This window comes from Gambusia affinis, linkage group LG06, assembly GCF_019740435.1.
Source record: "Gambusia affinis linkage group LG06, SWU_Gaff_1.0, whole genome shotgun sequence".
Lineage (NCBI taxonomy): Eukaryota > Metazoa > Chordata > Actinopteri > Cyprinodontiformes > Poeciliidae > Gambusia > Gambusia affinis.
Genome location: NC_057873.1, coordinates 24,414,575 through 24,429,639, shown reverse-complemented (window position 1 = coordinate 24,429,639; position 15,065 = coordinate 24,414,575). Strand labels below are relative to the sequence as shown.

General features: G+C 39.8%; 3 protein-coding genes across 3 annotated transcripts; all 3 read right to left on the bottom strand.

The window, feature by feature from the left end:
* Positions 1–1,452: 1,452 nt before the first annotated feature.
* On the bottom strand, positions 1,453–4,611 carry LOC122833076 (extracellular calcium-sensing receptor-like). The gene is made up of 6 exons (XM_044120375.1): positions 4,412–4,611; positions 4,023–4,308; positions 3,112–3,930; positions 2,802–3,023; positions 2,578–2,701; positions 1,453–2,423 (listed from the first exon to the last, which is right to left on the bottom strand). The coding sequence occupies exons 1-6, from the start codon at positions 4,609–4,611 to the stop codon at positions 1,453–1,455; spliced, it is 2,622 nt and encodes an 873-aa protein (XP_043976310.1).
* Positions 4,612–5,886: 1,275 nt separating this feature from the next.
* Positions 5,887–8,887, bottom strand: LOC122832489 (extracellular calcium-sensing receptor-like). The gene is made up of 6 exons (XM_044119305.1): positions 8,796–8,887; positions 8,397–8,679; positions 7,721–8,293; positions 7,264–7,386; positions 6,940–7,063; positions 5,887–6,776 (listed from the first exon to the last, which is right to left on the bottom strand). The coding sequence occupies exons 1-6, from the start codon at positions 8,885–8,887 to the stop codon at positions 5,887–5,889; spliced, it is 2,085 nt and encodes a 694-aa protein (XP_043975240.1).
* Positions 8,888–10,818: 1,931 nt separating this feature from the next.
* LOC122833075 (extracellular calcium-sensing receptor-like) lies at positions 10,819–13,874 on the bottom strand. The gene is made up of 6 exons (XM_044120374.1): positions 13,672–13,874; positions 13,285–13,555; positions 12,422–13,210; positions 12,085–12,312; positions 11,865–11,988; positions 10,819–11,717 (listed from the first exon to the last, which is right to left on the bottom strand). Exons 1-6 carry the CDS (start codon positions 13,872–13,874, stop codon positions 10,819–10,821), a joined length of 2,514 nt encoding a protein of 837 aa, XP_043976309.1.
* Positions 13,875–15,065: the final 1,191 nt, after the last annotated feature.

The window sequence follows — 15,065 nt, the reverse complement described above, 5'->3', positions numbered from 1 at the left end:
TATAATTAAATATCTGATTTGTGTTTTGTTTTTTTCCTTCAGTAATTCGCATAAGTTGCACAAGCCCCTAAAAGTGCGAACGGCAGAGAAACAACTTACTGTTTCAGGAAAACTGTTTATCCACTCGTATGTGGATAAGCTAACTAGCCTGAATATTCATGGCAGACTAGGAGTGGGAAACTAGATGTAGCGCAGCAAATAGAAAGGGAGAGGATGTGAGCAGCGCACACATGAGGGTGATTGACAGAGTTAAAACCCTCCTGGCTCTGACTGGTCGCTTCGGACCAGGAGTGGCGTATGTCTGCAGATGGTATTAGAACTACAAGTAGGCGGCTCAGTCAAGAGGAGATACATTTTTTCACAGGTTACCTGCCTCCTATCATCATGACATAGCAACAGATCTAAGAAATATGAAAAAAAGACTCATAATCCATCTTTAATTGATAAAAAAATATGATGTTCCAATTTGGTGAAGAGTCTCTTTAGATGGAATTAAGTCCAGGTGTGTAGAGTACCACTTTCTCCCCAACCTCCTTGTTTTTCTGCTTTGAAGTACAGAGTTCTGAATTAAACCAGGAATCCTTTACCTATAAATAATTACCTTCTTTATTAAGAAGGCTATACTGTCTAATTCAACACGCAATAAGGAGGAAACATGAACAAGTAAATAGATTTCAGAAGGGCTGAACATTAAATCTCCTGGGTTTTGCCGAGATTCTGATGTAATTAAAACGTGAAACAGATTATTTAAAAGTTATTGCCTGACAATGATCTACAGAAATGACATTTTCTTTCAGGTTTGGAGAATTCAGTTCAAGGTTCATATTTATGTTGTAAAATAGTGAGACAATCAGAAAGTCTGAAAGAGGTAACCATTAAATTGTTGACAAGGTCTCTTTCACCTCATAATAGAAATATTTTAAAAGTCAACAGTTAAACATTATGCTCTTTTCTAATATTATGCTCTTTTCTAACATTATGCTCTTTTCTTTATATTTGTAGTGAAAATATCCTCATTGAGAGCAAAATTGGAACCAAAGTCAAATTTCTTATTTTTGTTCACAAACTTGAAAAACAATGTGATTCTGTTTCTACATTTTAAAATATTCATTTCCTTTTTGTTAGTGAATTTAGTTGTTTTTTTTAAATAAATATTAAGACACATTACTTGATATTTTATCTTTATTGTGTAATAAACCATTGACAGTGAATAAGTTATAGATTATTATCAGAGCAGTGAAATATGAAGAAATATAGATTTTTTTACAAAGAACAAAAAAAGTATTAAACACATGAAGAATACCTGTTTTTACACGTTTGTACAACTGTACATATTGCTACTCAGTATTGAACATTTATATATTTTTGACAGCATAATGCAATGATTTATTTACAGCAAATGCCTCCATGTGTATTAATGTTCAGTCTTCATCCAAAACACTTTGGAACGTTTTACTCACACACTGGAATCGTGAACACATTGTGAATTTGATATTTTCTTTCCAAACTATGTTTTCTACTCGCATTTAATCTCATAACATACTTTTTTGTGTTTTTCTCTGGCTTTATTAAGATTATGTAACATTTAGGTGCAAAAATACTTATTAATAAACCAAATGCCGATGACAGGATTGCAAATATCTCCACAGCCACTGTGAACTTTCCAGGAGAGCTGACGTACGCTGGGATAAACGTGATCCAGACGGCGCAGAATATCAGCATGCTGAACGTGATACATTTGGCTTCGTTAAAGTTATCAGGCAGTTTTCTTGCTAGAAATGCAAGGATTAAACAGATCACTGAAAGAATCCCGATGTATCCCAGTACTGCATAGAAAGCGACCTCTGACCCAGTGTTGCATTCCAGCACAATCCTCTTGTTGCTGTATTTGAAAACCCTGTCAGGAAACGGTGGATTGAGCTTCAGCCACAATATGCAGATAACTACTTGAATCAAAGTGCAGGAGCAAACAATAATTCTTTGCTGGATCGGACCAAAATGCCCTGCTGCTGGTTTGTTGTTGGGGTGTGTGACTTTGAACGCCGCCACGACAACGATGGTCTTCCCTAGGACACAGGAAATGCAAAGTGCGAATGTCACTCCGAAAGCGGTGTGGCGCAGCATGCAGGTCCAGACTGTGGGTCTGCCGATGAAGGTCAGAGGGCAGAGAAAGCACAGGAAGAGAGAAAGCAGCAAGAAGAAGCTCAGCTCGGAGTTGCTGGCTTTTATTACAGGAGTTTCTCTGTAGCGGATGAAAACCATCATCGTGAGCAGAGACAGAGAGGCGCCTAGCAAGGCCACGACTGTGAGCGCCACTCCCATGGGCTCATGATACGCCAGGAACTCCACCGTCTTTGGAATGCACTCGTTTCGTTTATCATTGGACCAGCAGTCCTGTGGACAGGCTGTGCAGTCTGTTGCACCTGTTAAGCGTGGGGGAAAAAGAAAAAGGGAACACAAGTTTCAAATAAAATAGAATACATTTTTAGCAACGAAAATGAACCAAAAACACACATTAGACTTTGTATCTATGAAGTACTATGTATGTAAATGTGTTTTTATTAAACTCTCGTCTACCTGTAAAGTTGGCTATTGTTCCTTCTGCACATGGAAGGCAATCAAAGCAACAGACTGGTTTCCCTCTGATTTGAGCTCTCCTCGTCCCTGTTGGACAAACATTAGAGCACAGAGATGTGGGAACCTGAAGTGGGGAAAAAAAAGAAGAAAGATTATGTAACAACATATAATAAATGTGATATAAATCAATTCTGAGACTCATGCTAAAAAAAGAAAATAGTTACACTTCTTCCTGTCCTCCAGACTATTCTGTCCTCCTGTATTCTCAGTGTGTACTCTCCGTTCTTAGTGGATGTAAAGTGGCCCAGGGTCACATGCTGAACCTGCCCGTTTCTGAGCTGCCAGTTTATGACGTCGTAGGAAGCAGGAGGGTTGCCGTTCTCGTCAAAAAACACATCATCTCCAAACTGGTTCCTGAAGTTTACTCTTTGTAGATGATGGGTAACCTAAAAACAAGAAAAAAATGTCATGTTAAAACTTAAAATCATTTCCTAACAGGAAGCTCTGTTGGAGTTCTTTTGCAGAATTGCTCACCTCTTTCGGATGAATTTCAGAAACATTCAAACATGGCTTCACATTGTTTTCTCCTGCTGGTCGGCAGAACACCAGCTGGTGAAGAGCATGTGCAACAGCATGAACAGCTTTGTACACGTTATAGGTCACTCTGAGTTGTGAGACATTGAAGAACACATCCTGGGTGTAGTCCATCAACGTCTCATTGCCTGCACATATTTTCGCTGCTCCAGTGTCCGATACATTTGAAGAAGGTTTGCAGCCAACCATTACCTCCCAAAAATCCTTGACAAAAGGCTCACTGGGATCTCTGTAAGGGTTAATATTCATCAGAAATGGATATAGATTTGGGATGTTCATCTTCTGAACGACAAATCCCAACGCTCCGCCGAAAGCTCGGTACATTTCCGGCGTGGAGGGCCGTGCTGCTGTTATCCATGCTTCACTGGCGATCCACTGAATTCCCGTGACGTTCTGCTTCACTATCTCTTTCATCAAAGGGTAAAAGTCACCCTCAGGAACAAAAGCCAGAATGACTTTGACGGTTGACTGTTTGATCATTTCTACAACTTTCAGGATCTTTTCCTGAGGGTAAGTTCGAAGAACCGTACCGATGAAAGCGATGCAAATCTTTAGTTTTTTAACCTCCTCGGCGAACGCAAGAACCCCGTTTCGTCCATAGTCGTTGTCTGACTGTATGGCTCCAATCCACTCCCAGCCAAAGTGCTTGACCAGAGCTGCCAAGGCTTTGGCCTGGAAGTAGTCGCTGGGAATTGTTCGAAAGAAAGTTGGGTATTTAGCTCTGTCACTGAGACAGGCGCATGTTGAGAAATAACTCACCTACAACAACAACAACAACAAAAACAACCTTATTTTCAATCACACAAAAAAATTTACAAATCAGATAATTAACTGTGTTTTTTATCTCATACTACTGGCACTTGAAATGGTCCAAGAGTTTCAGCAACAGCTAAGGACTGAGATGATCCTGACTCTGCGATGAGGGCAGATATTGCTGGAGGACACGGGAGAGTCGCCTCCATCCCATCTGGTTCACTTCCCAGTGTTAGAGCAGCGCGCACGGTGTTGGTAGGAGAGGCACACGAGTCAAGGATCCGGTAGCCAAGAGAAATGTTTGGAAGGAGAGCAGGATCTTTGTTTATCTCCTCAATGGCAAATATCATCATTTGGGTCCATCGAAAAGCACGCAGATCAAATCTAAACAAACAAACAAACAAAAAAGATAAACAGGAAGGGTCAAGGAGATGGTTAAAGCACAAAACATGTGTAAAGTTAACATGGAGAAGCGAATAACTGTTACCCTTCACACATCACTTCAAGAGGCTCCACCTTAAATGAAGAAGTGTTCGTTATTTCTTTGTTGAAAACTGGAAAAATCCCCCCGATCATTATGTCACCTCGCTTAAACATGTATGGCATGTCGAATTTTCCCGTCACCTCACAGTCATAAACTTGGCCGATGCAGAAAGCACACAAAATGACAAGAGTGGCTTTCTGCATGTTTATGCTGCTTCGTCAAACGGAGATGAGGGCTGAGCTCTTATAGCTGCTGAGCTGGATATGAGAAGAAATCCTTTGGGACGTTTTTAGTCGGGCAAAGTCTGCACAGGAAGAATCAACCAGCGGACTTAAACCACACATCAGTCCACCTGTGTTCAAACTTAGTCACTTAAAATATTATTAATTAGGACTTTGGTCGTTGTTTTAATGACTAAATGCTCTAGTCTTAGAAAGCAAAACATCAAAACCCATAATTCCTGTTGATCCAGGTAGTCCTTTAAATATTTATGTAAATCTATAATCAGTGACAATGTGACAATAATCTGCTGTAAAAACAACTGAAAACAAGTAGATTTATTTTCCTCCTAAAAGTACAACTACTACATGACTTTGTCTAATGTGTCAAATGATGCACTGAGTCGACACTGTTTTCATTAAAGTGGAGAATTCACACAGTGAGGTTGTTTTGCTTTGAGTCCGAACAAAGACACGTCATCATCTTACATCACACACATTTTTATTTTCACTTCCAGACACTTTACATGGTGATCACCATAACAAAGAGTTGATAAGATAAAATATATTTTTTTTAAAGTAACATTTGAGCAGTCTTTGGGGAACCTCACAGAACCACTGTGTGACAAATAAACAAACAAAAAAAAAGTGTTTTGGGGAGGATAACTACAGAATTAAACTGTGTATTTGTGAGAGATCAACATGAATTCCTCATTTTGAGGCATTTTGACCTCACTTCTGTTTTCAACGTCCCAAAACGACTCACCATTAGATAACCAACACGGACGAGAAATCCAACAAATCTATTCTTTCTGGTAGAGAAAAAGTTTGTTTATACTTAGCAAGATTTTTTAAAGTCATTCTTTTTCAAAATCAGTTGTAATTTATTATGTGTTGTATGATAAATTAGCTAGATAGAAAAAAGTAAGTCGTAATTAGCTGTTTAAAAAAAGAAACGGTGTCACATTTATGTTTCTGCATCAGTGCTGCACAGTGGTGCAGTTAGAAGCAAAGTTACCTTACAGGAAGAAGATACACACAATGTAATTTTACATAAAAGTAAAATTGGGTTTAGTCAATTTTAACACATAATTAAAAATCTGATTTAATTTACAAAAGAGTGTCATGATTAACCGCTCAAGTAAGCATTTATCATTTTGTTTCTATACACTATGAACATTATTTATTCTGCTATTTTAGACTCTATGGATCCAATGTAGATAATGTTTTCAAAATAACTGATTTCATCTTAAAATGTGATTATTTTTTCCCCATGACATGTTTCCTTGTGTTTTTCTCTGGCTTTATTAAGATTATGTAACATTTAGGTGCAAAAATACTTATTAATAAACCAAATGCCGATGACAGGATTGCAAATATCTCCACAGCCACTGTGAACTTTCCAGGAGAGCTGACGTACGCTGGGATAAACGTGATCCAGACGGCGCAGAATATCAGCATGCTGAACGTGATAAACTTGGCTTCGTTAAAGTTATCAGGCAGTTTTCTCGCTAAAAATGCAAGAACCAAACACACCACTGCAAGAAAGCCTATGTAGCCCAAAACCACATAGAAGGCGACCTCTGACCCCGTGTTACATTCCAACACGATCTTCTTGTTGCTGTTTTTGAAAACCCGATCTGGCAAGGGGGGATTTAACTTCAGCCACAATATGCAAATGACTATTTGAATTAAAGTGCAGGAGCAAACGATGATCCGTTGCTGTGTGGGACCGAACTTTACTGCAACTTTATTACTGGGATGTGTGGCTTTGAAGGCGGTTACAACCACAATGGTTTTTCCCAGAATGCAGGAAATGCAAAGTGCGAATGTCACTCCGAAAGCGGTGTGGCGCAGCATGCAGGTCCAGACTGTGGGTCTGCCGATGAAGGTCAGAGGGCAGAGAAAGCACAGGAAGAGAGAAAGCAGCAAGAAGAAGCTCAGCTCGGAGTTGCTGGCTTTTATTACAGGAGTTTCTCTGTAGCGGATGAAAACCATCATCGTGAGCAGAGACAGAGAGGCGCCTAGCAAGGCCACGACTGTGAGCGCCACTCCCATGGGCTCATGATACGCCAGGAACTCCACCGTCTTTGGAATGCACTCGTTTCGTTTATCATTGGACCAGCGGTCCTGTGGACAGGCTGTGCACTCTGTTGCACCTGTTAAGGGTGGGGGAAAAAGAAAAAGGGAACACAAGTTTCAAATAAAATAGAATACATTTTTAGCAACCAAAATGAACCAAAAAGACACATTAGACTTTGTATCTATGAAGTACTATGTATGTAAATGTGTTTTTTTTAAACTCTCGTCTACCTGTAAAGTTGGTTATTGTTCCTTCTGCACATGGAAGGCAATCAAAGCAACAGACTGGTTTCCCTCTGATTTGAGCTCTCCTCGTCCCTGTTGGACAAACATTAGAGCACAGAGATGTGGGAACCTGAAGTGGGGAAAAAAAAGAAGAAAGATTATGTAACAGCATATAATAAATGTGATATAAATCAATTCTGAGACTCATGCTAAAAAAAGGAAAATAGTTACACTTCTTCCTGTCCTCCAGACTATTCTGTCCTCCTGTATTCTCAGTGTGTACTCTCCGTTCTTAGTGGATGTAAAGTGGCCCAGGGTCACATGCTGAACCTGCCCGTTTCTGAGCTGCCAGTTTATGACGTCGTAGGAAGCAGGAGGGTTGCCGTTCTCGTCAAAAAACACATCATCTCCAAACTGGTTCCTGAAGTTTACTCTTTGTAGACGATGGGTAACCTAAGAACAAGAAAAAAATGTCATGTTAAAACTTAAAATCATTTCCTAACAGGAAGCTCTGTTGGAGTTCTTTTGCAGAATTGCTCACCTCTTTCGGATGAATTTCAGAAACATTCAAACATGGATTCACATTGTTTTCTCCTGCTGGTTGGCAGAACACCAGCTGGTGAAGAGCATGTGCAACAGCATGAACAGCTTTGTACACGTTATAGGTCACTCTGAGTTGTGAGACATTGAAGAACGCATCCTGGGTGTAGTCCATCAACGTCTCATTGCCTGCACATATTTTCGCTGCTCCAGTGTCCGATACATTTGAAGAAGGTTTGCAGCCAACCATTACCTCCCAAAAATCCTTGACAAAAGGCTCACTTGGATTTCTGTAAGGGTTAATATTCATCAGAAATGGATATAGATTTGGGATGTTCATCTTCTGAACGACAAATCCCAACGCTCCGCCGAAAGCTCGGTACATTTCCGGGGTTGAAGGCTGAGGTGCTGTTATCCATGCTTCACTGGCGATCCACTGAATTCCAGTGATATTGTGCTTCACAACCTCTCTCATCAAAGGAGAAAAGTCACCCTCAGGTGTAAAAGCCAGAATGACTTTGACGGTTGACTGTTTGATCATCTCTACAACTTTCAGGATCTTTTCCTGAGGGTGTGTTCGCAGAACTGTCCCAACAAAAGCAATGCAAATCCCAAACTTCTCAACTTCCTCTTTAAAAGCCAGAACCCCGTTTCGTCCATAGTCGTTGTCTGACTGTATGGCTCCAATCCACTCCCAACCAAAGTGCTTGACCAGAGCTGCCAAGGCTTTGGCCTGGAAGTAGTCGCTGGGAATTGTTCGAAAGAAAGTTGGGTATTTAGCTCTGTCACTGAGACAGGCGCATGTTGAGAAATAACTCACCTAGGAAAAGGACCCAAAACATTAGTTTTAGTGCAGTATTGGAAAGTCAATGTGACTTCTATCGATAGATGACAGATTCAGAAACTGTTTTATCTCTTACGACTGGGACTTGAAAAGGTCCAATAATTCCAGCGACCGCCAGGGACTGAGAAGATCCGGCCTCCGCGATTACCGCAGATACAGCAGGAGAACAGCCAGAAGCTGTTTCTTTTTCATTGTGACTACTTGTCAGCGTCAGTGCAGCTCGTAAAGTATTTGTAGGAGACGAACAGGAATTGAGAATCCTGTAACCCAGAGAGATGTTAGGCAGGAGAGCAGGATCTGTGTTGATCTCTTCTATTGCAAATATCATCATTTGTGCCCATCGAAAAGCCCGAAGGTCAAACCTGAAAAGATATTTGGCCACTTTTTACACGCTATAAAAAGAATGTGATGCTACTGCAAAGAAGGCAGTCATCACCTCATAATGTAGGAATGAACAAACAGAAATAGTCAAACTTACAGAGCACACATCACAGGAGGAGGAGGTTTCCCATCAAATGCAGCAATGTTGCTGACATCCTTGTTGAAAACTGGAAAAATTCCCCCAATCATTATGTCGCCTTCTTTAAGCAAACTTGGCATGTCAAAATTACCTAAGAGCTCACAGCCAAAACCTGTGTTGATGCAGAGAAAGCATAGATACACAAGAGCTCTTTTTCGCATGTTTGTGCTGCATTGCCAGGTTTGGATCGACAAATGTTCTTAAGGTCTGACGGATGTAGGAAAATGTGTCGTCACTGAGGGTTAATTTGTTTCCCACAAGGCAAAGCAGTTGCAGATTGGTGGGTAGCGGAACAGGGAGGTGATTTCTGAACCGATGCCACCTCATACTGCTCATAGTTTGTGGTAACAGAAAATGTGTGAAAATCACATTGGCCTAATTTAAATGTTAGCTAAAGTTGTGCAGTGGGAATAGACAATGGATGAGTAGTTTTAAGGAACACAACTCCTAACACAACTTTTGTGAACAAGAATACTTCCTTTTATGAGTACCTCAGTTGGAAGATCATCTCTGAAATCAAGCTTTCCTGACAGGAACATCCCTCATGTTTGATTAAACAATGTCATAGGTCTGTAATTTAAACAAAAATCATAATCTCCTAATAATCAAGGACTTTCAGAAAACGACAAACAGAAAAGGTGCACAGTCAGACTTTAGTTCAATATCATTCACGTTATAAATAGCTCACTCTCTTAAAACAAAATATGTCCCAGTTGATCTATTATGCTGTTTTTAAATTCACTCTTCAAACAGAGAAAGTGTTAGTTGAATATGTTGTCCTGAGCATGTTGGAAATTTCCTATTACTCTATCAGTTGTTATGTTTGAGATCTAAAAATCACTTAAGAAATTGGATATATTTTATAGGTTGGCTTTTTTTTTCAAATGTGCAACATGTCGGGCCGATAATGCGGGTTGGTTGAAATGGACGGTAATGCTTTCTTTGACAGGGTGTGCATAAGACTGACTCTCCCATAATCATGACACAACACGTGTCATGAACATAAAGGAGTCTTTATGAATGTCTATGACTGTTGTTACAAAGTGCCATTTGGTAAATTAAACTTTTAATGCAAAGTTGCCTTAAACATTGCATTAAAAGTCCATTGAAAATGCCAAATTTGCATTAAAACTGTCATTATTCACCAAATAATTCAAAGTTGGCAATTTTAATGGACTTTTAATGCAACTTTGCATTAAAACTGTCATGATTTACCAAATGACACTTCATGACAACAGTCATAGACATTCATAAAGACTCCTTCAGGTTCATGACAGATGTTATGCACACCCGGTCAAATAAAGTGTTACTTAATGGACTTGAGCCTTTAAACAAAAGGATTTCATGGTTGTGGCGGCTGATGATTGATGCCCACAAAACGCCTGGATTAAGGCAAACACCTTCAAAATCTTCCAGTACGGTCAGACACAAAACAGCGGTTGAAACAAACATGATCAACTTGTTCTTTCCTGTTTTCTACATTAGCTAGAGCTAACAACGTTAGCAGGCGCTAATACAGAATCTAAACAAATTGGAAGATAATAGATGGATACTTCAATACTCTGGTTATCATGCATTATTTAAACTTCAGAATCTAAGAAGGTTATAATTATGTAAGAATCAATCACTTTTATCTGTTCATGCATTTTCTTTGCTTAGTGCTCAAGTTGAAATATTTCATTTGAATTTCATTAAAGCTATTTGAAAACCAAAACAATAAAATCTGTGAATTTTTTTTTCCAAAAAATAAACGAACAAAAAACAATTTTATTAAAACATACTTGATGAACACCAACAGCTGGAAACGCAGAAATACAAAGGACAAGACAATGCTTACTATTTAAGCTCAGACTAAATACTGATTAATGAACCAACTCTGGACATTTCTACTTAAATTAGCGTATGTAACATTTGTGAATAACTCTACCGCATCAAGACACTTTGTTTTAGAAAAATCTATGACTATTACAAGTTAAAGTGTTTACATCTTACCCATTATTTGCTTTTTCGAGTTTTGCTCTGGCCTCAGTAGAATAATATAGCATTTTGGAGCAAAAATACAAAGCAGCAAACCAAAACTGGAGGCCAGTATAGCAAATATCTCCACAGCCACAGTAAACTTTCCAGGAGAGCTGACATAAGCTGGGATGAAGGTGATCCAGACTGCACAGAATATCAGCATGCTAAATGTGATTAGCTTGGCTTCATTGAAGCTATCTGGTAGTTTTCTAGCAAGAAAAGCAAGAACAAAGCATAAGGTAGCAAGTATTCCAATATAAGCCAGCACCGCCCAGAATCCAACGGCTGAACCCAGGGCACACTCTAAGATTATTCGGTCTCTATAGTACTGCATGTTCCTCTTTGGGAAAGGGGGGTTAATTGTTAGCCAAATTATACAAATGACAACCTGAACAAGAGTCAAAATGAGAACACTGACTCTCTGCTGTGCGGGTCCAAACCACTTTGTCATATTGCTCCCTGGACGTCTCGCTCTGAAGGCCATCAGAACCACTATTGTTTTCCCCAGAACACACGAAATGCAGAGAACGAACGTGATGCTGAACGCGGTGTGTCGAAGCATACAAGACCACTGAGTGGGCCGACCAATGAAGGTCAGTGAGCAGAGGAAACACAGTTTCAGTGAAAACAGAAGCAGGAAGCTCAGCTCAGAGTTGTTTGCTCTTACAATGGGAGTCTCTTTATGAGTAAAAAATATTGTTGTTATGAGAAGGGATAAAAATACACCGAAGGTGCCAAAACCAGTAAGAAGTGTCCCTGTGGTCTCCGAGTAGGAGAGGTATTCGGTGGGTTTTGGAACGCAGTTGTCTCTCATCTCATTTGGCCAAACTTCGGGTGGACAGGGTGAGCAGTCGAGAGAATCTGCAAGAAATAATACATTCCAGAGAAACATAAGCATAGTCAATGTCATAATCAATGTCAAGACATAGTTTTACAGGTTTGTTGTTTTCTTTCTTTTTTTTTTTTTTTTTTTTAAAAAAAAGGCTGCTTGTTAAAGTTCCCACTCACTTGTCTTATTACTAATTGTTCCTTCAGAACATTGAAAACAATCAAAGCAGCACACAGGCTTGTTCTTGTTTACTGCCTTTCGAGTCCCTGGTGGACACGGTTCTCTGCAGACAGACCTCACCACCTGATTACATTAAAACAGGAAACGCAAGAAACTTCAGAGTAAATTAAAAATGTTCAAATTACCCAACATCGTGACAAAGTTTTGCATAGTTACCACATTACTATAGCCGCCCCAAACTATTTTTGCGTTGTCTTTTAGTTTCAGTTTCTTCCCCTCTGGTAAGGAATTGTCGAACTGGCCAATGATGACTACGTCTGCTGAACCGTCCTCTTTCATCTGCCAGTTCACAAGGTCATACTTGGCAATAGAGTCACCGTTTTCATCAAAGAAAACTCTGGCCCCATTTTTAGTGGTGAAGTTTATACGCTTCATGGCATCAAACACCTTCAGAGAGACAATTTTACAAATTACACAAGCACTCCCTTCCAAAACATGTAATGAATTAGGATCTTCATCAGAATATGTCCTTGAAACTTACTAACTTAGGCTGGACTTCATCCTTGGTCAGGCACGGATTTCCCATTGTGGGGTTTAAGCCGTTTTTGCACTGCAAAAGCAGATGCAGAGCAAATGCTACAGAATAAACAGCTGTGTAAACATTATTTTCTTCTCTGAATTTTGCCACGTCTGTGTAGTCACTCAAGATGGTCCGCAGATCTTCTGCGCCGGTACACAAGGTGGAGGTATTTGATGGGGTGAAGCTGCAATCAAAGAACTCCTCCCAGATCATTTTAATTAGAGCACTGTGTGGTTCATCAGACGGTTTCAAGCTAAGGAGGAATTCTCCAAGGCCTGGTATGGATGCCTCCGGAATGGCATAGCCTATTGCCCCATGCAAAATGTGCTTTCTCTCTGCAGAAGCAAGGTATTTAGCTGAGATCCAAGATTCACTGCCAACCCACTGCTTTCCAGTTATGTTACACTCCTCCATATGAGAAAGAAATGCTTTGGCGTGAGACAGGGGCATAAACATTAACACCACCTTGGATGAGGACTCCTTCAGAGTCTCTATTATTGTTCTTAACCTTGAACCTGATGCTTCCAGGTAAACCATCGTGTATTCCACACATATGCCTTCCTTTTGTGCTTCTTTAACAAATTCAGATGCACCTTCTTCCGCGTACGTACCGACAGAATTAATTATCCCCACCCATCGCCAGTCAAAGTGTTTCATGAGCTGCACCAGAGCTGTGATCTGAAATTTGTCACTTGGTACGGTTCTGAAGAACGTTGGGTATCGAAGTTTGTCACTTAAGCAAGCGCATGTAGACAGGTGACTGATCTTGAAGGGAAAGAAAAAATAATAATAATCAACAAGTTTGCATTTCAATTGAAAAGGTGAACAATTCTTCTCACCTGTGGCACGGACACTGCACTGATAATGGTGTTTATGTCGTTACTCACACCAGAGGCTGAATGACCTAAGACAGCCAACGTCTGACCGCCGCAGACCAGTGGATCATTTCCATTTATGGCTTCAACAGCTGCTCGAATCAGGTTTTCAGTCCCACATCCATTGTAGATCTTGTAACCCAGCCTTAATCCAGGGAGGAGGGAAGGATCCCTATTGATCTCCTCCACAGTAAAAATCATTGTTCTGGCAAACTTCAGCTCCCTGTGGTTATATCTACGAACACAGGATGAGGAGCCACACATAAACATTGAGAATTTAACCAGTCATCACAACGGCATAAAAACAGCTGCACACACAACATATACTTCCCATATTTAGCATTGACTAACCCTTTGCAGTAAGAGTATGGAACTGCCTGGTAGTCGTTATCTACCAATGTTCTTGTACTTGTTATAGAGAAAACTCCCGCAATATTCAGATCTCCGTCTTTGGAAAACTCCATTAATTCTGCCTTTTCGATCACTTTGCATGTCTGGTTTTCTGGCTTTGTTCCTGCAAGCAGAGTAAGGAAGAGGATGATGATCAAAGCCATGCTAAACCACCCTCCTCTCTGCCGAAGCGCCACTGACCTGAGAGCTGACCTTTATAGTTTGCTTCCACAGTGAGAGAAATGTCCCCAGGCGGAAAACACACATCAGGGATTCTCACAAGACCTCCACTACTGTCCTGGCATCACTGACACAGAAGTGTTTGACACTCTGCATTGTTGTAAACAAGTGCAGTTATCCCATTTTTTATCAGGATAGTTTGACAGACATAATTTTGTGTTTTAGCAGCAGATAGGGAAAATAAATGCATATAAATACATGTTTACAACTGTGATTGTTAGCATGGATTATATTCATGTGATTATATTTTAAATGGCATTTATTGTGAAGGATAAGCAATATTACATTTATTGTGACTGCCTTAATGAAAGACATCTAAAGCACTTCATATTTTTAATATACTTAGAGTCAGCACACAGCTCAGTTATTACAGATAGAAACCAGCGATCAGCCTGAAATCAGGGTGCAGTGATGGACCCTAACCTGAACCTTCAGAGCCACATAAAGACAGGAAGATAATTCACATCACCTCTCTTCTAAAGTCCCTACAGTGGCTCCTTGTAGCTCAGAGAACAGGCTTTAAAATACCAAACATGGAGAAACAGCATTTATCTCCTATGCACCACAAATCTGGAACAAACTTCTAGAAAACTGTAAAACAACTGAAACACTGACCTCCTTTAAATCTAGACTAAACCCCACCTGTTTAAAGTTGCTCTTGAACCATATTAGATAAAACATTGACCAACATTTTGATGGGTAACAATGGCACTTAGCAAAATGTGATGTTTACTGCTTTTCTCTATTGTTGATTGTGTGGTGTCTTCTATGACTTTGTTTTCTTGTGATTTTATGATGTAAAGCATTTTGACCTGCCTTGTTGCTGAAATGTGCTATAGAAATAAACTTCATGGATTGATTGATTCATTGAATGAAGTTGAAATAAAAACGCACACCTTTTATTTCTCAGTCTTCAAAATTAAATTGGACTAGACACTTCCTATTTTACGTCAGTTATGAGAATGACCAAAATTATTTCTATATGCTAAATGCCACAATGAGGATTCAAAAGGTGAATTCATTTTTTTTATTAATTAATATGTTCAAAATCACAAGTTTCCATGCAGTATTATCATTATCTATTAAAACAATGGGGGAAAGTCCAGATGACTATT